General features: G+C 40.5%; 2 protein-coding genes across 8 annotated transcripts in view; both read left to right on the top strand.

Moving 5' to 3' along the window:
* LOC139635473 (ninjurin-2-like) overlaps window positions 1–16,262 on the top strand; it is a 33,814-nt gene extending 17,552 nt beyond the window's left edge. Inside the window, exons 2-5 of one of the 7 annotated variants that reach the window (XM_071502847.1) lie at window positions 12,365–12,501; window positions 12,783–12,862; window positions 13,128–13,293; window positions 15,765–15,891. In XM_071502847.1, the coding sequence (XP_071358948.1) occupies window positions 12,365–12,501; window positions 12,783–12,862; window positions 13,128–13,282 (372 nt within the window). In that variant the 3' untranslated portion in view covers window positions 13,283–13,293; window positions 15,765–15,891. The other 6 variants (XM_071502842.1, XM_071502845.1, XM_071502846.1 and 3 more) reach the window with 6 other exon arrangements.
* Window positions 16,263–17,598: 1,336 nt separating this feature from the next.
* On the top strand, window positions 17,599–21,643 carry LOC139635422 (E3 ubiquitin-protein ligase TRIM39-like). The gene is made up of 2 exons (XM_071502760.1): window positions 17,599–17,690; window positions 18,852–21,643. The coding sequence occupies exon 2, from the start codon at window positions 18,854–18,856 to the stop codon at window positions 20,687–20,689; it is 1,836 nt and encodes a 611-aa protein (XP_071358861.1). The 5' UTR covers window positions 17,599–17,690; window positions 18,852–18,853; the 3' UTR covers window positions 20,690–21,643.
* Window positions 21,644–23,532: the final 1,889 nt, after the last annotated feature.

Here is a 23,532-nt window from a genome sequence, read left to right as displayed (position 1 = left end):
CTTGAGAAGAGGGAATTTCCTGTCTGCGATAAAACAAAAGTCATAATTTTTCTTTTGTTTGAGCATCAGTGTGGCAACAGAGCAACAAAACCTTTTCAATAGTGTATTTGTAAACTCCTGTCAGTTGAAAATGAGACCCTTTGTAAGGTTTCCGTAGGGTGCCCCTGCATGGCTGGAGCGGCCAGCTGGCCGAGTCATTGATATGGGAAACTCTGTTACACCATGTGATTATAGTGAGGAATGCAGAGAGTCAACTGATATTAGATCACTGCCACTCTTCCTCTCTTTCTACTCCCACATGGCAGATGGAAGTCCAAATACACACACACACACACACACACACACACACACACACTCCTGTGGTCAAATGTAGCAGTTAGATTATAGTGCTGTGTTCTTGTGTTTGTCTCCTACTGCACACACACATGCTGTGTGTACCTTTACCTTTACATACTGCATATGTATCTGTCATGTTCAATGAGAGTTCAAAGTTTTCTCACTAATTTCTGTGCTTGTGAGTGTCACGGGGCACTGTGTGTGGGTCTGTGTGTGGGATTGTGTATGGGACTGTGTGTGGGCGACTGTCTCACCATTGGGGTTGAGAGATCAGAAGTCAAAGGTCACCAAGGCTGTGTGGGTTGTTGATTTTCCCAGTATTTTATCTCTTCGCACACACACACACACACACACACACACACACACACACAGACACACAAATCACAATTTTTTAAATTGCTTTACATAATATATATTCAGTTTCTAATTTTTACAGTGTTAATTTTACAGTGGTAATGTGTTCACTAATACGTACACACTGTCTCAGAATGAAGTCATGTGGGTTTCGTTATCTAGACCAAGCAACTCAAAGTAGCAGCACAATGATGCAAACATACTCCATTACAAGTAAAAGCCTGCATTTAAAATTAGTACAAAATTAGAGACATATCACCAGCAAAATGTACAAAGTGTATGCAGCAGAATGGCCATTGTCAGACTTAAATTATTGCATACTTGATTGTAGGATTATTATCACTATGCTGATAACTGCATTAAGGTTAGTTACTTTCCACCAATGTTTACATTAACAAACACTGTTCTGGAGGCTACCGTGTGTTTCTGTGTGCAGGGTTTTTTTTTTGTATTAGTCAAAAAACTAGTCCCCTGATTTTTCCCATTGTTTGTTATAGTCATACATTTGACCCAAACATGCTTCAACACATTAAAAACACACAAACATTTATACTTTTGTACTTGTGGGGACCCTCATTGACGTACTACATTCCCTAGCCTGTAACCTCAAGGTCTAAAACGTGGGTCGCACAGTGTACACACACAAATAGATCTCTATGTACATCCTGCCCAGCAATTAGCGCAGCGTCCATCCTGCTGTGTAACAGCTTGTCCTCAGGAGGACAACAGGAGGAGGACACTTTGATCATCACACAGAGGCAGAGAGGTTGGGAGGATCAGCAAATAAGCAGGAGAACAACAGAAACAGTGGGTAGAAAATAGTTGAAAACAACGTGAAGGACTTAAAGATGAGAATCACAATCAATTGGATGCAGATACTAAATGATTTTATCATGCACGACTAGTTGAAACTGCAGTACCAATATGACATGAATGCATTTATTCAAATATACTATCTGGATTTTATTAGAGCATCCTGTTAGGATTATTTTGGCAATGGAGTATTTTAACTAAGCCTAAACTATGTGATTAAAAACAAACCCAGTGTTGAAAGTATTGTAATCATTATATTTTGTAATGCACCTAAATTCCCGCTAGTTAAGTTTGAATGTATGAATTTCCAGTATTTTTCTATCTGTCTGTTAAAGCAAACTGTAGTAAGTGGACTCAAGAAGAAAGCCATGATTTATGTGTCTGTAAATGGAGAGGAAGAGAGGAGAAAAAGCATAAAAAGGATGGAGAGGATGTATCCGGTGTGTTAAAATGACATGTGGCCTCACTCAGGCGTGGCATAAAGGACACAGTGGGGAACAGGTTTGTTGGTGAGAGTTGAAATAAAGTAAAAGTTTCATGATTTTGCTTATTTACCCATTAGCCCTGTGACTAAGGACGTATATTTCCCACCATATTGTAAAGGCCTGCATCATCCCCATTGGTTTTAAAACATAAAAACAACACGCACACTAACACACACACCTTTTACAAGTTGTTTTCTCATGCCAGCTTTACTAATTACAGACCAGTCAGTGGGATGATAGTTGGCCATGGGGCAAAGGTCAAGGGTCACTTGCTCTTAAGTTAAGAAGTTACTGCATATGTGTGAGTGAGGGAGGGGGACAGAAATTGTGTGTGTGTGTGTGTGTGTGTGTGTGTGTGTGTATGTGCAGATAACAGCCTCTTCCCTGTTTTTCCATGTCAAAGTTCACCTAATAAGTCTAATGGCTCTAACTCAGTGTGTGTGTGTGTGTGTGTGTGTGTGTGTCTGTGTGCACGTTCTGAATTTTGTGCTCTGTTTGTTTATTTCTAAACATAATAAGTCTATTCACTGACATGCCCACCGACCCCAGCCATCATCAACACACACATGTACAGACAAACAAATAACCTGAAACGCAGCATTTCACATGCTGAATGTGTCCCCCAACACAAACAAACAGAAAATGTCAAGAGGCGATGTCTGAAGGCGCTCAGTGGTTTACTGAATCCTACGATGTTTTCAGCTTGGAAAGTGGAAAAAAATGTCACTGTTCGGCCTGAAAACTTACATTTTGAATTTTTTTTATTTTTATTTTCTCATCCAGCAGACGCACAGCAACATTAGAGGTGTAGAGGGGTTTGAGAGTAGGGCAGCTCCCTGCTACAGCTGGCTCTACTACTACTACTAGTGACTCAGATTAAAATGAAAGCTGTTATCAATGAAACAAAAACAATCAGCTGAAAGACACTAAAATGCTCCTTGGAAGTGTTAGAAACTTTAACACAAATGTGGGTTTGTCACTGCAAGCCGCACCCTGCGTATCAAACATGTTCAACTGACTCGTTGTTCCTGTATAATACTAATTAGCGCAACTTTAAAATGACAGTCCTTGAGTTTTCAGTTCTGGTTTACTTGGCGACACCTGTGGTTGCTGGTGGTAACAGCAGGTGTGTATTTAAACGCTAACTGCAATTTTTGAACCAATGATTGTAAATGATTGGTTGAGACAAAAATCTTTGCAGAGTGCACTACTGAGCAAGTGCGGTACACCCACAACCACTAAACAGTTGCTACAGTGTAATCAAATGGTGCATTTATCTGCCTTAACGTACGTCCACTACATGGGCTTGTTTTTGCATCATTCAGGTTCAGATTTTTATCATATGTGTCTGACAGTGCTACGTATAGGATTCCTGCAGAGATAGACGTTTTTGTTAAAGAGTAAGAACCTGTCTGTATAGCCAGAAACAGCTGTTTTATCACTCTGTTTAAAGCCACCAGACTCTATTGAAAAAAAACAGTAATTTTACCTCACATTACTCTGGAGCTGCTGGTCTACCACTGCCTTGATCAGTCAGTTAGTTTGTGCTATTGTGCGACTTTCAGCGGCAGAAATATTCCTATTATACTTAAGTAAAAGTACACGACATACACACATGCACCAACCTTTGTCTACACATCACATCTAGAGCATAACATGCATTATTTCCTCTGTATCTCTTGTGCATTGTATGTAGAAGCAATTATAGGATACAAATAAGTTGAATGATCATTTCTGAAAAGTTTACATAAATAGTAAAAAGTTGGGTTTGATATAATGAAATTTTAAGGATTATAACTTTAAGCAGGTGGTTTTTTTATATTTACTCAGCAAGATTGAGCATGGACATCATCATCATTTAAAACAAATCTTAGTTACTGAAAAGAGAAGCTTCATTTAAAAAGTTTCCTCTTAGTTTGAGGCAAAAACTGAGAAATGTTTACAGCCAAAATCATTCAAGTAAGTCGTAACTGCAGACACTGTTCTGATGCTAGAAAGCCAGCGAGAGAAAAAACAATTCATCTCTTTGTCTCTGCCTCTCCTCCTCCATTCATGCTGATTCCTCTTTGTGTCACTATCTGTTTCTCTTCATCTGCTTTTCTACTTTCTCCCTACTCCCTCACACTCTATGGAAGACACATAAAAACCAAACAGAAAGATGATGCCTTCAGGCAGAGGGAGCCGTGGAAAAATGGAGAAGAAAAAAAAAAAACAGCCAAATATGCAAGACCTGAGAGAGACAGACAGAGCGATGGAGAGACAGACAGTTTAAATAAGATACTGTAAGAAAACCAGCGCTCCACTCCTAGTTGGGTTGCTTTTCCCATTGGTTATTATAGGGACCAATAGGAGACCAGGGGAGGAGCACTTCCTGTGAGATCGAGGGGGGCCTCCAGTGTGGTCTAGTGTGTGCGTGTGTGTGTGTATGTGTGTGTGTGTTTGTGTGTGTGTGTGTGTGTAGTCAGAAGTGTAAACATGCAGTTTTGGAAGCATATTCTTGTGTATATTGTTGGCACAAATGTGCCTTGTATGTGTCTAAACAGGTATACATCAAGTCAGTCTTTTGTGTGTGTGTGTATGTGTGTGTGTGTGTGTGTGTGTGTGTGTGTGTGTGTGTGTACATTATGTGATGTGGCCTTGTGCCCACAGCTGTGGATCAGTGAATTTCAGGAATGGGAGTTTTACAAGGCCTCTGGATTTCTGGGGAGAGCTTACTATATAAATACCATACATCCACAAAAAACCAGTAGGAAAAAAGATACCCTCTGTGTAAAGAAAAGCATTTTACTTACTCAGCTCAGTCCTGTGTAGGAAGCTGTATTGATATTTCATACCGTCGGCCTGACTTGCAGGACGTTGTTGCTGTGTTTTCAATTCAATTCAATTCAATTCAATTTTATTTGTATAGCGCCAAATCATAATATACATTATCTCAAGGCACTTTACAGGGTAAGGTCAAGACCTTACTTTGTTACAGAGAAAAACCCAACAGTTCCCACAACGAGCAAGCGCTTGGCGACAGGGGGGAGGAAAAACTCCCTTTTAACAGGAAGAAACCTCCAACAGAACCGGGCTCAGGGTGGGGGGCCGTCAGCCTCGACCGGTTGGGTTTAGGGGAAGATAGAAAGAGGGGGAGGGGGAGGAGAGGGGAGAGAAGAGAGAGAGACCAGGAACAGCTGTGTCGGTAATGGCGTTATTAATAATAAAGACAGGTAATAGTAATAGTAAAGATGAGTAGTGGTGGATCTGGATCCTGCTGCTCCCGAGGCAGAGATACCTGCAGAATGAGGACAGAGAGAGGGAGAGAGAGGAGAAGCACAAAACTACGGGAGAGAAAAAAAAAAAACAAAGTTAATGGCATGAAGTCATTGAGAGAGAGCGGGGGAGAGAGACAGAAATAGGGAGAGAGCGCCCAGTGAATCATGGGAATCCCCCAGCAGTTTAGCTCTATAGCAGCATAGCTAAGGGATGGGTCAGGACATACCCGAGCCAGCCCTAACTATAAGCTTTACTAAACAAGACAGTTTTAAGCCTGATCTTAAAGGTAGAGAGGGTGTCTGCCTCCCGAACCCACACTGGGAGCTGGTTCCACAGGAGAGGAGCCTGATAGCTGAAGGCTCTGCCCCCCATTCTACTCTTACTAACTCTGGGAACCACAAGTTGACCTGCATTTAGAGAGCGAAGTGTCCTATTGGGAAAATAGGGAACTATAAGCTCTCCAAGGTACGATGGTGCCTGACCATTAATGGCTTTGTAGGTGAGGAGGAGGATTTTAAATTCGATTCTGGATTTTACAGGGAGCCAATGCAGAGAGGCTAACACAGGAGAGACGTGATCTCGTTTCCTCGTTCCTGTCAGTACTCGTGCTGCCGCATTCTGGATCAATTGGAGGCTTTTTACTGAATTTTTGGGACATCCTGACAATAAAGAGTTACAGTAGTCCAGTCTTGAGGTAACAAATGCATGAACTAGTTTTTCAGCATCCTTTAGACATAGAATGGGTCTGATTTTAGCAATATTGCGCAGGTGGAAGAAGGCTGTCCTAGAGACTTGCTTTATATGTGAAGTAAAGGACAAGTCCTGGTCAAAAATGACACCAAGGTTTCTGACTGTAGCACTGGAGGCCAAGGTGATGTCATCCAGAGTCAGTATATTATCACATAGTGTATCTCTGAGGTGTTTTGGGCCAATTACAATAACTTCAGTTTTGTCTGAATTTAAGAGTAAGAAATTACTGGTCATCCAGATTTTTATGTCCTTAAGACACACCTGAAGCTTGGCTACCTGGTTAGTCTCACCTGGCTTCATGGATAAGTACAGCTGGGTGTCATCTGCGTAACAATGGAAATTCATCTGGTGCCTCCTAATAATGTTTCCCAGAGGAAGCATATATAGACTGAAGAGCATTGGTCCTAGCACAGAACCTTGTGGAACTCCATGACTGACTTCTGTGATGATAGAGGAGTCATTGTTAACATGAACAAACTGGAGTCTATCTGACAGATATGACTTAAACCAGCTTAGTGTGGTTCCTTTAATGCCGACCATATGCTCTAGTCTCTGTAATAAAATCTTATGATCGATGGTGTCAAATGCGGCACTAAGATCTAGTAGGACAAGTATAGAGACAAGTCCATTGTCTGAGGCTATGAGGAGATCATTGGTAACCTTAACCAGAGCTGTTTCTGTGCTATGATGGACTCTAAAACCTGACTGAAAGTCTTCAAACAAACCATTCCTGTGCAAGTAATCACATAACTGGCTTGCAACGACCCTCTCAAGGATTTTGGAGATAAAGGGGAGGTTGGATATAGGTCTATAATTGGCTAAAACGTCAGGATCAAGAGTAGGCTTTTTAAGTAGAGGTTTAATTACTGCAACTTTAAAAGCCTGCGGTACATAACCAGTTGATAAAGATAAGTTAATCAGACTTAATATAGAGGTGTCAAGTAAAGGAAAAACCTCTTTGAACAACCTTGTTGGAATGGGGTCAAGAAGACAGGATGATGGTTTAGATAAATAAACTGTTGAAGTGAGCTCAGGGAGATGTACAGGAGAGAAACAGTCAAAATATAAGCCAGTTACAGTTGACTCTGAGGCTGCTGAACTGGACAATACATCTGAACCAGCTGTGGGGAGGAGATGGTGAATTTTTTCTCTAACAGAGACAATTTTATCTGTAAAGAAGCTCATGAAGTCATTACAGCTGAGGGCTAAAGGTATAGATGGGTCAACAGAGCTGTGGCTGTCTGTCAGCCTGGCTACAGTGCTGAACAGAAACCTGGGATTGTTCTTGTTTTCTTCTATCAATGATGAATAATAGGATGTTCTGGCTTTACGGAGGCTTTTTTTATACGCCAACAGGCTGTCTTTCCAAGCCTTTAAAGATTCATCCAGGTTAGTAGAACGCCACCTTCTTTCTAGCTTCCTTGAATTTTGCTTTAAAGCTCGTGTTTCTGAGTTGTACCATGGAGCTAGCCTTCTCTGACTCACTACCTTCTTCCTCAGAGGGGCCACAGTATCTAGAGTTGCACGCAGTGAGGCTACAGTACTATCAACAAAATCATCAACCTGTGTGGCTGTGAAGTTAAGAGAGCTGTTCCCTACTGCATTGATACATGGCAGTGGGCTAAGTACTGATGGGATCCTTTCTTTAAATTGGTATTGTCAGACAGACGCCTGCTGTAATAGATTTTTTCCCCAGATGCTGTGTAGTCCATGACTGAAAACTCAAATGTTAACAGAGAATGGTCAGATAAAAGAGGGTTTCTGGGAGAAACTGTTAGGTATTCAATGTCAATCCCATAAGTCAGAACCAGATCAAGGGTATGATTAAAAGAGTGAGTGGGTTCATTAACATGCTGAGAGAAGCCAATTGAGTCTAATTGGTTTTCAGCCAAGCTATAGCCGCATGGGCCCAGCGATGGAAATGTCAGCCTGTTAGCTGGTCCACCACTTTGGTCCAGATCTAACTAGCTCATCAGTTATTGGAAGGACGGTCATTCAATTTTGCACAGATATTCATGCCCCCCCGATGTTGTATCCTGATCCGTCTGTGACGTCGACCTTTTTGGCTATTGGTGAAATATCTCCACAGCTATTAAATGCATTGCCATGAAATGTTGCAGAGGCCTTAATTTTCCATTTTACTTGACTTTTCGTCTCGTGCCTTAATCACTCTCAGGCAAGTTAAACTGCAAAACCAATGTGTAGATTTGTGCATGTTAAATACAGCACACATATTAAACTGCCATAGACTAGTGAGAAGTGTATGAGCTTTAAGCATTTAACAACACGGTAGTAGGGTAAAAGCTTAATCTGATTCCATAATGTAGTCTGTGTTAACTGTGAGAACTACAAAGTGATATGCACTCTTTTATCATGTTTTTCAGCAGAGAGTCGGACATGATAAATGATTTTTGAGCTGGTGCATGATATGTGGATGATGAATATCTTTGCAGGTCACATAATGTTCATTATTCCCACCAAACCCATGATGCATAACCATGTCCATAAATGCTTTGCAGGTGCTGTGTATTGGCAATGATACCTGCATGCTACTGTTTCATCCCCAATTCCTCTTTCTTTCTACGTGGCTATCTTTGACCAGGTATTTTTTCACCTTCCAGGAACACCATGGCATACATTACTGCATTTGAGTGAAGAGATATAACAATACCTAAAAGCTAGATCCTTTTTTTTTTAGAAATAAGGAATGAAAATAAATTTTTCATGGCAGTTTTATAGACTGCTGCCAAGTATCAGTCCACAGAAACAAACTTGCAATATGTTGGAGACCAATATCCTATATTTGAAAAATAAGACACTAATATGCTGTTGTTACTTCAGTAATCCTCACCAGGGAAGTCAGTTTGTGAATGATTAGAAACAAGCACTTTTTATTGATGCCTCCTTGCAGACAAGGGAAGAAAATGAGCAGGAACCATTTCCTCATTCTGCAAACGTAAATGTCGAGGTACTGTTGAGCCAAGTCGTCAGTCTTGGACGTTCATGATGGAGCTGTCCTGTGGCCACCTGGTTGTAATTCACAGCTTCTGAGGGTAAATGTGTGTAACCCTGCTGACCTCCTGCAACCACTGCACCAGACGGCTGCTGTAAATAAGGATCTATGGTTCCCCTACCTGCCCGGTGAAACAAAGGGTAAAAGAATAGTTATCAACATATGTGGATACATCAAAATAAGATCAGATTAAGCGCAATGAAAGCACAGTCAGTACATTTAGAGAGACATTACACTAAGTGAACACACATGGGCCGTAAAATTGAATGTAGGCCATTCCAGTGTTTTGGTTGTGGTGTGTGTGTAGGTGTGTGTGTCTGTGCGTGTGTGTTTTGGCGGCATGCCCAAGGCTGATGTTGATAAAGTGTGACCACATGGGTCCCCAAAGGAGAAAAGATGGAAATGGGCCAGTGTATATACATACTTTTTCTCTCACTCTCTCCCTGTGTCTCTATATCTGACACTGTCTTTTTTTTTCTTCAATCCCGCTCTGTCTTTCTCTGTCTTTTCACCCTCTTTCTCTCTTTTTCCTACCCAGCTCTCTCTCTCTCTCTGTTTCTTGCACATACTCAGAAAAAACAAGAGCCCATGGTACATGTGTTCATAGTGTTTTGACAGTCTTGCAGTTCTAGGAATTGCTTCATACTTTCTTGGAGATTAACCCAGTCAGGATCAAACTGTACTCTTACATACGCTGTACCAGGGACGGAATCAAGTTTTCCAGCACACAATTATGTCACATGTGTACTGGCATCAGTAGAGTGTTGTCACAGAAAAATGATTACTTAAATTTCAAATTACACCCTGTGATTGGTAAGCATTTGGATAAAATACAAGGTGCAGGTTATTCAAAGATACCAAAAAAAAAAAAAAAAAAAAAAAAACAGGATCAGTTTACTTTGGTTTTGGTTTGTGTCAAGTCCAAAATCTAGATTTGAGAATGTCAGCGTCAACATCTTATTCCAGAAATCATGGCTCAGTTATGATAAGCCACAGACCTCTTATGAACACTGTCAGTAAAAGCTATTTGTTTCCAAACTGCACCTGCCAACTCGCTGTCTCCACGCAGAAGGAGGCGCGCCAGTGCTCACAGGCCGGAGGGAAGTGGATGTAAACACACTGGCCGAGCCGTGCAGAGGTTTTTGTAGTGCCATTGGTTATCGCCGCCGGTGAACCTCATAGGAAATGGAAGGAGTTAGCGTTGGCAGACCACAAGGAAGAAACCAAGGCATATGATCTCAGCCAGCAAGAACGCTGTGTCAACATCCACCACAGTGTCACAATGTGCATGTGTGACCTGTCCAAGTGAAGCACTGGGGCACACGGATAGCAACTGAAAACATAGTACGGTGTTGGCTGTAAAGGGTTCGATATGTGTCGAAGGTACCAGTTGTACGAAGCACCTTGACTTGACTTGACTTGACTAAAAAGCCCCCTGCCATCACAGACTTGGGGTAAGATGGGATGAATCATTGCTCCTCATGTGTTCACAGTGCTGTACTCGATTGTGCACATGAAAGGTGTCAGAAGTTGTTATGTAAGTAGCAAGAGAAGAGAGCACGAGAGAAAAGTTCACATCCTGCTTGTTTTTCCACAGCAAACCAACAACATTTCCTTGCTTCCTTCTTTACTCCCGTCATAATTACTGTATCCACTAGAGGGATTTGTCACCACTCTGTAGACAGCTGGGGACACTTGACTGATGCTGTTGTTCTTCTTAGGACAGTCTCCATCAGAAAGACGCAGGGGGAGCGGGGCCTTGGACAAAAATTCAATTATTAGAACATATTCCACACTATTCTGATGGCTTCGGTTTTATTTGTAGATTCTGTAAATGACACAAATGCAGTGAAAAGTGGTGCAGTCTACATTTCTTGTGCAGAATCTGGTACCTCCACTGGAGGTCGCCAAAGGCATCAGGGTGCAAATGGTGATGTTTCTGCGCTATCAGGCTTTTAAGAAGTGATCAAGGCCTGACAAAAATGTTACTTCTTGATTTTTTTAAAAAACTTTTTTCCAAAGTGACAGAAAAGCGTCATGGCACGACTGGAAATATGGTGATTGCAAGTACTGTGGTAAAAGGTAATACTATCCATCACCATCACAATAACCATGCTCACATTTATGCATTGTGGCAGATCTGACACAGAGCACGGTTTAGGCTGTTTTGGTGCACAAATATACAGTTAAAGACTTAATTTGTCTTTAACTTTATTTGTCGCTCCAAAAATCTCTGTCTCTGTGGAGCCTAAAGAAAAACAGACTGCACCGATTCAAACTACGCTGACACAGCCTGGAGTAAAATGATCCATTTGTGGACAGAAAACTTTAATCCATGGCTCAGTGTTAATAAATCCAATATGTGCATGTGCAGTCCATGCACTAGAGCAGGACAATAATTACATCTTTATATTTTGGTTCCTGACAGCTGTTAAGAGTTGTACAGCTTTATGTAATGATGTTTAGTGTTTCCTCCTCTCTGCACGCACACACGCAATTGCAAATATTGGAAAAAAAACAGTCATTTCTGCCTTTGCTATTCACCTGTTATTTCCCTCTTCTCTATCAAATGATTGTTCTGGGGAAATAGGAATATTTCAAAACACACTCATACACACACATTCAATATCTGAAATCCCTCACGTGCAACAAATTGCAAATCTTTATTACTCCGAAAACAACTACTTCCAAATGAGCTGCAGTTTGAGCACTGGTGATAAATGACCCACGGGAAAAACTGTGAATTTTCTATTTGCAAAGAGACAAAATTGGAGAAACACTTATCTCATTTGCTCAACCCGAATATAGCACAGACTAAATTTGGTGTGACGAGAAACCAGCTTTAGGTGGATGGGCCTGTACAAACAACAAGGCCAAGGCTGCAATCATTTAATTTCCCCAAAACATGATTTCATTATCTTGATAACTGACTTTAAAGTTTGGTTTGCCTCTACACGTGACTGGTTGAATGTGCTTTTTGCTGTTTGCTTATTCCATTAAGTCCAATATCGGCTGTAGATGTGGATGATTTCACCTTTGGGGGTGCTTTTATTTTATTGCCTTTAACAGGAAGTTTGTACAGCAGTCTTTGTGTATTGATGTGGTTACAGTCTGTGAAAATGTTATTTATCATCAACGCTCACTGCATAAATGACTAACATAAGATAATTAATTGGTGACTTAAAAAGACATGACTGCAGCTCTAAATACAGAGGTGATACAGTAGTACAGAAGAGAGGCACAAGGAGACTATGCATTCAGTATTCTTCAGTATTTTTGGTGAGTCCCACTTGTCTTTAGCGCGGAGGGTAAAAGCTTAAAATATGTGCGTTATCGATCTCTTTCTCTTTCTCAGGGAGGTTCAGCCTCTAATCTGAACATGAACCTGTACGCCACCAAGAAGACAGCAGCTGAGGGCATGTTGGACATCGCTCTGTTCCTGGCTAACATCACACACATGAAGACGGTCATCGAACAGGGAGCTGGATACAGGTGCAGTGTGTGTGTGAGAGAGAGAGAAAGAGAGACATTTACTATCTAAAGAACATTTTCACTGTTTGCAAGTTCTACAGCAAAAATAGTTTTTTTAAAAAGGAGAAAATGAAAATGAATGACTATTCACAGTGGCTGTTTTCTATGTAATGAAGATATTTGATGATTTTTTTTTAAGTGAATTTAATTTGTTTTTAAAAGCCATTTGGCTCTTGAATAACCACATTTACTGTTACCTCAAACAATATTTCCTGAGTGCAATTTCTCTTCTGCATCCTCAGGTACTACGTTGCTGTTCTGACGCTCATTTCCTTCTCCCTGGCTCTTCAGATAGTGGCTGGAGTCCTGATCATCATCATCGGTGAGCATTACAAACTTAGCCTCTGCTATAGAAATCCACCCTCCACATTTTTAACCAATCATATTAACACACTAATTCACTGGCAAGGTTATTTGTTCTGAAAACACCATCAGTCGAAAAAACAGGCAACAAATATATTTTCAGTGCAATACAAAAAGAAAAACAAAACAACAACTACGAAACGATGACGGCTCCATTTTTTGTGTAGTATCTTGTTATTGTTTTGTCGATATTTTTGGTATGTGTGTGTACGTGTGTGTTGCAGCCCGGCGAGACGTCAATGATGAGGCCAATCAGAAGCGTCTGGACAGCATGAACAACATCGCAACCGTCCTCGTCTTCCTCATCTTCATAACCAACATCTTCATCTCTGTCTTTGGGATGGAGCGCACCGGCCTGTTTCCCAGGATGCATTTCTGACTCTCTCTGATGTAGGGAGTGATTTTATTATGTAGATATTTTTGGAAAGCAGGGAAAGATTCTGACTCACAGGACACACACACACACACACACACACACACACACACACACACACACTCAAATAGAGCGGTGTGACTTATTGTTCTACTCACAGTACTAATCTGCTACAGTATTACTGTACTCTGATACCTTTGTTTGATTTCATTCAGTATGAATGGACTGGGCCAAGGACCAACTAGGTGTGTGTGTGTGTGTGTGTGTGTGCGTGTGTGTGTCTGTGTGTGCATGTGTTCTTGTTGTCTGTGTGTAATGTATGTATGCATTATCACTGTGTATGTATATGTATACGTGTGTGTGTGTGTGTGTCTGTGTAGCTCGTTTTGAGCTGACCCTCCTCCCATCTTTTCAGCGGTGTTTAAACTTCCTGAACAATCTGATCACCGGCATCATCTTCCTCACCCTCATCATCAACATCATCAAAGCCGCCTTTGGCACACAGCGCAGCTGCTTGCTGCGATGGCTGTTTCAGCGTTTCATTCTATGAAACACACTAAGCAGACACATTCACACACTGTACGTGCATTCATAAACACAAACTCAGCATAAATGTGCATGATTGATACCCAATAAAGTCTGTACGATAAATATGAAGCTGGTTAGCTTAGCTTAGCACAAAGACTGGAAACAGGTAGAACCTAGAAACTAACAAAAGCTACCTACCAACAACTCACTAATTTACAGAGATGAACGTGAGTGTCCAATTTTTGTGCTACATTAAGCTAACTGGCCTTTGACTTCCTGTGTAACTCTTAAAAGCAAAGCTAATAAACATATTTCCCATATGAAAACCCTCAACTTTTCTCCCACTTTTTCCCACTTCACCTTTGCACTGCCCAGAGCCAATTTGCATTTGTCGGCATTCACCTGTGTCTAAAGTTGACTGTATATGTGCAGCAACTAAAACTTGTTCAGTCAGAAAACACCTTTGCCATCTCTCCGGAGTCTACAGGATCCTCTCAGTGTATCTATGGTCTGTGAATCCAAGAGCAGTATTCAATTCTACTGGTTGAGGCAGGAGATTCGATTTCTCATGTGAAATTTATTTAATACAAATTAACCAACGACTTTGTGACCATATGTCTGGTCAAAAAAAACACATAAACTGGACAGAGGCTGGAGGGCCTGTGTCTGAGCTGTGTGTGAATTTGCTGCTTGTATGGGTGCATTATTTTATGTTTGTTTGAATGGGGTAATTGTGAGTGTTTTAAATGTGTGTTTGTGCATGTGAGTATGCATGTACCAACTGCATGTGTGTGTGTGTGTGTGTGTGTGTGTGTGGGTTGGTGTGTGTGGGTCGGTGTGTTTGAATTGTTTGAAATATGTGTGTTTGTGTGTGTGTGTATGTATGTATGTATGTGTCACAGCCCGCAGGGACCTGAACGTGGTGTCCAATCAGAAACGACTCGACTACCTGAACAACCTGGCCACAGGCGTCATCTTCGTCACCACGGTGATTAACTTCTTCATCAGCTTCTTCGGATCCAAGAGGACTGGCTTCTTCCGCTGGCTGCTGGCTCGACTCCACTTCTGACACACGCTCACACAAAACCCATATGTGCTCACATATCACAACAACACATTTACACACACCCACACACTCTTCTGCACAGGCATTTCATCTGAACACTTGTTGATTCAATGTTAAATTCAGTTGAAAATGTTGGTGCACTTGTAATTTGTACAAAGCTGAGAGACACAATTCATGCATGTTCCCATCATCTTATTATTCAGGCTTTGAAAAGTGTTGAAAAGTCTATAATCCAACTAAAATATCTTCACTTTAACCAACTGGACATCTATTTAAATATGTGTTATCTAATTTGCTGCAATAATATGCTTGAATTTTCATTTCTAAAACAGTGCATGTGCTCCATTGTGTATATTTCAAGACTGACATGTGTTCCTATCGTGTTTGTTGGTCAATTATGGAAAAATTGAGAAAATCTGATGTAAACATTAATGTGTTATATAATTTATTCTCAAAACTTGTTTCACCAAAAATGTTTTTTTTTAAGATTCAATCTCAGACAGAAACAAATAAGAGACATACGTCCATATTGTCCTTCAGAAAGCTGAATAAATGTAGTGATTTAACAGAAGCCTGTGCTTTGCTTATTGTGGTTTTTGCCAAGGTTTGGTGACTGTGACTGGTCAGCTGAAGTGAAAATAATGAATGCAAAGTAACACTAGTATGGACAAGAAGTGGATTTCCTTTCTAAGTGTGTGTGTGTGTGTGTGTGTGTGTGTGTGTGAGTGTGTGAGGAGAGGAGTAAGTTGTCCTTTAAAATTTTGTCAGCGGAATTAAAATGTGGTGCATCCTTGTCATCCTGGTTTCTCTACTATGTATTTGTGTATGTGTGTGTGTGTGTGTGTGTGTGTGTGTGTGTGTGCGTGCATGTATTTGTGTGTGTGTTTGTCACAGGACGCCGGGACCTGAATAACTCTACTCTCCAGAAGCGTCTGGACTACCTGAACAACGTCACGACCATCATAGTCTTCATCACCACAGTCCTCAACTTCTTCATCAGTACCTTCGGCATGCAGCGCACTGGATATTTTCCGTGGCTTATGATGCGCATTCACTGATCCACACACACACACACACACACACACACACACACACATACTGCTTACAATTATACCTTTAGACTGAACAACCACACACACATTTGCAATAGTTCATAACATGTAAAGACACATGCAGCTGACCTTTTGCCTTAATTTTTTACCTTTGATGTGTAACTAAACAATATCAAGTGTTTAACAGAGCTGTTGTACATGTCTCACATTTTAATTTTAGCTTATTTTATGGAAAAAAATTACTTCATAGCCTACACTTTTCTCCACTAATTAAATGGTACAAGCTTTGTTTATCTCGAAATATTTGTCTAAGCACTGAAATAAAAAAGTGTAAAAAATACTTTTCTCTCAATTCTTTCTTCTTCTTCTTCTTTACAAATACGGCGCTTTGATTTGACAGAGACAGCCCTACTGCGGTATAGCCTTCTTTTTTACACATTTTTGTTAGCTAATGGGGCCATCTAGTGAGAGATGTCTGGATAACAGTCACTTCCCTCAGCCTCATCTAACTGCTCTCACCAGTGAACAAAATCAACAGATAAAACACAACAAAAAGCAAAAAGCATGAATTATTGTTTTGATTCTTAATATTTCACACTCATATGAAGAATGTCTCTTTTTGCTTGCCCTATCACAGTCACAGACCAACCTGCTCATTTATCATTTTACATGAGTTTTAAAGCAGCACTGGTGACTCCATCTTGGCTGACATGACAGAAAATAAAGCAAAAGTACAGAGATGTATGTATCAGACAATACAATACTGTAAACTATTTCAATTCTCTACTGTACATATGCCCTCAATCTGCATTTATCTCTTCCTTTTGATGTTCATTTTGGTTTGGTTATTTTTCCGCACAAGACCTAAAGACCTGAACTTTCCTCAAATAGAATGAGATCATCTGTAAACAAATTTAGTTATTTCAAAGCAGCTATTTGTAAGGTTTGCCATTGTTACATAGCTAACATTAGCATTGACAGCTGTTTACTTACCAGTCATGCCAAGAGCTTCAGCCACTGTAACAGTGACAATACAAGAGGTTCTTATATGTTCTCTGAACAGCATAACTTCCTCAGGACTTAACACCACAGTGACTTGATATCAAAAAGTGACATGACGGGCCACACTGGGCCAGGACTAGATGATTGGCATCATAAGAAACACAAACTAAACAAGAGTGTTGCTTCCCACTGCTAGAGACGGCTCTTGGCAAGTAAAGGGATGACATTTGACACTGAACATTAACATTTCCTCGAGACTGGTAAGTAAACAGCTGTGAATGCTAACATTGGCTATGTAACAATAGCAAGACTTACAAATAGCCTTTAAGTTAGGACATTGTTGAGGTTGGAATATACCTCCACATGCAGAAATGCTAGTTGTTGGTTTGTTGAATTTTTTGTGATAAACAGAATTTCTATAGCATTTCACAGATGATGATACTGGCTTTTTATCACCACAGGCAAACAGTAAAATTAAATAAAACAGAAGGCCACATCAGTAAAGAAACTATCCAAAAATGTAATTGTATATCTGAAAAATATGTAGTCCTTTTTTTTTTTTTTTTGCAAACAACTTCTCTTAAAATGAAAATGAATAATCCATGGACGAAAAGATTCACACTAGCAGTCTGAGGGGAGGGAGCAAGGCTGCTGAAGTCATTTTTTCTAGGAAGAGGAGGGGAGGGTTCAGTGATCTCATGTGTCATTCCGGAGAAACGAAACTACTGAAGGGAAACTTTTTCACAAAACACAGACATTGCTGCAGGTAAAGTTCAGCTGCTTTTATGATCTTACTTCTTGTTCCCCTGTAGGCTATACTGTTATCTTAACAAATGCTATCATTTCAGATCAGTTCAGCAGTGTGTAGATGAGAAATAGGACAATAATGATTAGGTCACCAGTTTACTTTCAATGTTAAACTTTAGGATCTTAATCTTTAGGATGTTTTACAGTGTCAAGTACTAAAGATGCATATCCATGTACTATTTAATTGTGAGCTAATTTTATTTGAACTATTTATATTACAAGTACAGTATACGGTGTTTGCTGTTTAGCTCGACTGTTTTCTTCAAGTTACAGAGGGGGAGGTAATCAGTGGTGCGTTGCCAGCATACGTTACAAAAGTATGTTGGCATGAATATAATCATAAGTCTGTTAATACACTTTTCTCCTAGCGTCAATAAATCCGTCAATACTTCCATAGATCATCACAGCGACATTCTGCATCATCAGTCTAATTGACTGCAGCCATTTCAGTTCTCCACTGTAAATTCCCAGAATCATTGTTTCCCTCAGTGACTGGTGAGCCTGGGAAGATTAACTCTTTAACTCCATGATGTTAATATGAGTCAAAATGTAATTTGAGGACACAACTCTTAGATAATGATACATTGCCTTTACTGCAGATGTTTGTTGATGTCCACAAGAATGACTCTTTAATGTGACTATTTTTGCATTGCAAGGAGAAATACACTGGAGATAATAGGTTAACTCATAGTTAGTTAAGGTTGGCACTCAGGTGGCCCAGAGGTTAAAGCCATGAACTTTTGTGCTGGTGTCAGCCCAACCCTCATTGTCTGCAGTCTCTTTTTGTTATCTATCCAATGAAGGAATACAATGCTACAAAAAAATTAAAAATAAATTTAAAAAATAGTTGAGTGAAGCTTATTGTCAACTTTTACCAAAATAGCCAGAAACTGGTTTGTTCATAAACTAATCATAAACTTGCTGCAGCACATACTAAGTACAGATCTTCTGGCATATTGAATCTAACCTACATTATATCTATAGCATATAATGGAAGACCAAAACCAGTAAAACCAGTGTCACACTTCTGCACAATTACGTGTTGCTTTCATGCTCTGACACTGACTGCTTGGGGTTGAAACTGAAAGTCATAATCATCAAATCCTCTCCTCTTATGTAGACATGGCCTCAGCCAGCAGCCTCCCATGTGAACAACAGCTCTTGTGCTCTATCTGTCTGGGTGTGTTCACTCAGCCTGTCACTATACCATGTGGACACAACTACTGCAAGGCTTGTATCACAGGCTACTGGGCCAGCAGTGACCTGATACAGTGCCCCCTCTGTAAGAACAAGTTCCGCGGTAGACCACTGCTTCAGGTCAACACAGAGTTCAGAGATATGGTGGAGCATTTCAACAACATGAGGGTGAGGAGTGAAGATCAGATCCTTGCAAAACCAGGGGAGGTGCCCTGTGACATCTGCCTTGAGCCGAAGCTAAAAGCCCAGAAGACGTGCACGGTGTGTTTGGCCTCATACTGCCAGTCTCACCTGGAGCCTCATCAGAGGGTCAAAACCCTCAAGTCGCACAAGCTGATTGACCCTGTGTCAAACCTGGAGGACAGGGTGTGTAAGAGGCATGGCAAGATGTTCGAGCTCTTCTGTCCCACAGACCAGATGTGTATTTGTTTCATGTGCTTGAAAGACGACCATGTGATGCATGAAGCCGTCCCGTTGGAGCATGTGGTCAGAGAGAGGAAAGCCCAGCTGGAGGAAGTGGCATCTGAGATGAAAATGATGGAAGACACTAAAACCAGGAGTATTAAGGAAATCAAATACTCAGCGGAACAGAGGAAGAAAGAGTTGGATAAAGAGATAGCCGACATTGATGAGGTTTTCACTGCTCTGGTGGCCTCTCTGCAAAGAAGCCAGGTCGAGCTGATTGGCTTGATCCAGGAGATGCAGAAGCCAGCAGAGAAGCAGGCTGAAGACCAGGTGACACAACTGGAGCAAGAAGTCAATGAGCTGAGGAGGAGAAGATCCAAAATGGAGCAGCTCTTACAAACAGAAGACGACCTCCACCTCCTGCAGAGCTGGCAATCCCTCTACGTCCCTGCACTCCACAAGGACCTGTTCCACCCCCTGTCCCACTTCACCCCTCCATTTACACACAGTCTCTCTGACAGCAGTCCACAGAGTTATGTGGGAATGGTTAAAACAGCAGTGGCTCAGATGGAAAAGATACTCAGCAATGAGATGGAGATGCTTATTCATGATGTTAGGTTGTCTGACGGCTGTGAGAGCCCTGAACAGCCTGATGCAGCAGCAGCAAATCTGATCAGAGATGAGTTTATTCAAGAAGTGTGGACTGCGCCTCAGGACAAGCTGATGATGATCCAGCAGTGTGATGCAGTGGATGTGACTCTGGAAGCCTACCCAGCCTTGTCTAGACTTATGGTGTCTGAGGATGGGAAGCAATTGAGATTACAGACAGGCCGACTGCAGCTGTTTTTTAATGCTTTACTCGTGGGAGGAAGTAAAGATCTGAATTATGCCTTTGCGAAAGAAGGTTATTCTTCAGGAAGGTTCTACTATGAGGTTCAGGTCAGTGGGGCCACAGGTTGGGTATTAGGAGTGGTCAAAGAGTCCCTTAAATATGAGATGAACCCCAACATTGGGAAGGAGGGCTGGGGATTTGGTGGAGCCTGTTTGTATGATGGCACTTATAGTCATTGGGTTAACTCTAGTGGAGTGTTCCTGAGGCAAAGACCCCAGACAGTCGGTGTATTTGTCGATTATGAGAAGGGAGAAGTCTCCTTCTATGACGTGGACACCAGGACTCTGATCTACTCTTACACAGGATGTGCTTTCACTGAGACCATATCAGCACCAAAAAGGTTACTCTATTCTCTGACTGGCTCTCCCTTCAGTAGCAGGCAAAAGCTTTATCCTGTTTTTGTTATTTTTGATAATGACCCTGACAATGTACTCACAATTCTTCCTGTAAGTCATGCAACCTGAGGTGCCACATGCATCAAAGGGAATTAATGTGGTACTTCTACTGAAAGTTTTTTTTCCTCATTTCAAATCATTCAGTCATACATCTGCTCTGTTTGTTAGCAATGGAGAATATACATTAATGGATTTTATAGTATATTTCTTGCAGCACAGAGCTGTTAACAACTTGGAAACAGTAGAAGTAATATTCTGTATATATATTCTGTATAAAGATTCAGAAAAACTTTATCGATGCCCTCAGTGAAGAGGGAAAATAGGTCAAATAAGTAAACAGGTAAAACTGACAAAAGCTACTGTAAAATAGTAATAATAATAAATACACAGTAAGCTAATTGAAAAATACACAAATGCAAATGTGCAAAAAGTCATTTTTGACAACAGGCAGCAGGTCCAGGGTCCTGTCTGCTCCGTCTCCACCTTTTTGACAGTTGGTGATGACATTCATTTACAGTCTGTAAGAAAGGTACAGTACAAGGTAAGGAAGCCGTTTACAATACATACATATTGCAATACCTGTATTTGACCACAAAGTGGCACCAATGTTTAACCTACATTGTGGTCTGTTGTCTAATTGCATACATAGTCTGTGGGGATGCATCAAATTTCCAGTTCACTCAACATCCACTTTTTTCTTATCTTATGCTTAAGTATCAATAATCTTGTTCATCATTTATTTCGTTGAATTTTATCATCAAATTTTGAGCAGATAATATGTGTGTTACAAATGTTAATCGGGACATTGTCATTACATGTCATTACATTATGTTTTGTTATCACTTCATCCGAAAACCTTTTAACTTCAGATGACATAATTCTCTCATCTTTTTAATGTTATCTTTTTTGAATGCACATCCACTTTGCATGTTTGGCCAAAACATATGCTTCAAAAAAACCAAGTGTTTGTTATGTATTATGGAAGTGATATGTATAATTCTGTGTAATAAAACTGCATATCTATTTCTGTGTTTGCTGAGCAAGACACACGACACGCCAGGTCAAGTGTCTCATATCAAGAGATTTGAAAGACTTAATGATCCTATACCTTTAAGCCTACCTTTATCAATGTGCTTGATAGAAGTCACATATTTAAATGAATTATGATAGCACTTTTCAAAGCAGTGTTACAAATCTTCACAATGATGAAACGCGTAAAAGTCACTGGCAACTAAAATAACCAGCAAAAGTTCTCACTGATTTGAGTCAGTGGAGACATTTCAGAAGAGAGCGCTGGTCCACCACTCCTGATGTGTTTCTCTCAAGGGGAACTTTAGCCAGCAAACTATTTATACCTCAGCTGTCTGACTGACTGGCGCCCAGGGAACTGGGCCACTGTGTGTGTGTGTGTGTGTGTGTGTGTGTGTGTGTGTGTCTGTGTGTGTGTGTGTGTGTGTGTGTGTGCATGTCTTTGCTCAGTGTCTAGTTGGAAGGATGTCTTTATGATGATGTATAATTGTGTGTGAGACGAACAGACAAAGACAGAGACCTGTGAGATCAGAGTGACCAGCTATGAAATATGCTGCATACTCTTTACTCTTACCCAATACTGTATGTAGGTCATTCACTCATCAAACACTGACTGACTCTTAGTGAGAACATGCCATGGGTCGTGCTGTCATGAGGAAAAGCATAGATGCAGAAGGAGGTTAGACGCAGCACACTAAAGAGATGAGTAACCTCCTTAATGAAACTGAACAAATATAAATGAATATACATGATCTAATAAGTTTAACATTACTTTTAATCAAACTTAGTGAGATTATCTCCTCCTAGTGGGCATTTTGCACTGTGAATCAGGAATATTAAATTGACAGCCCTTTCTCAGACTAAAGGACATTTAACAGAAATTGACATTTTGACTGCTTGCAGGAACAATCCAGGTGGAGCTAATAGCAGTAATGATGGCTCAGGTCCAGCAACTGCTGCAATGCAATGAAGCAGTTAACAATGTTATTAGTTACACCTGTGTTTGACAAGTCAAAAGATCTGTTGCTCACTGAACTTTCTGAGCAGCTGTTCTGAAACAAGCCAAATATTGACCTTTTTGGGCAAACTTAGCCGAGATTTAGTTAAAAACCTGTAACCTAAAAGTTCTGAAATTATTAAAAGCCCCCCATATTTTTTTATTGTAGCAGGTGGTATTTGATTACCTCTGTACCCTTATTTGTGCGTTACCTGTATACATGCAAATGTAAGGTGACACGCAAAAATGTAATATAAATATGGCCTAAATGCAGTATCCAAAGTGTGGTGGTGATGTCCAGGGATGAAATGCAATCAGGTGGGATTGCTGCAAATGCTATCCAACTATTTGCTCTTCTCAGATTCAAAAATTATTTAATTTTACATTTAAAAAAAAAAAATTTATATCTTCTTCTAGATAACATTAAAAACTCCATTCAAACCTTGAAATATTCATCTGCATTACGACATTATTGGATAAATTCTGTTTTTTGATATGTTTCATACTTTCCAAAATATATCCAATATATTTTTTCCCATTAAGATGAATGGGCGAAATGTTCAAAATTCTCAGTCATCCGCAACTTTTCATGCATTTTTCAAACCCTTCTACGCTTCTTACAACCTTTCAGTTGGAGACTCTTTTCAAAAATGAGAATGTTCATAAGCTTTTCTACATTTTTGGTTTTATTAAACCTTGAAATCCCATTCATACATTTTGCACAGCGACAGTTCAAGTTTTAATGAGAATTTCTGGTCTTTTACATTAGTCTGCATGTGGTGGAATGTGTGCAGCTAGAGTGAGTGAGTCGAGCTGTCTCCAGGTCTTGGTTGGCCCACTACGTCTGCCCATTGGTCTGGTGATGGTAACCAGAGGTGAGGCTGGC

This window comes from Trachinotus anak, unplaced genomic scaffold (assembly GCF_046630095.1).
Source record: "Trachinotus anak isolate AG129_WGS33_773 ecotype Australia unplaced genomic scaffold, CSIRO_AGI_Tana_v1 ptg000018l, whole genome shotgun sequence".
NCBI lineage: Eukaryota > Metazoa > Chordata > Actinopteri > Carangiformes > Carangidae > Trachinotus > Trachinotus anak.
Note: the sequence above shows the minus strand (reverse complement) of the source record. Positions and strands in the feature narration are given on the sequence as shown.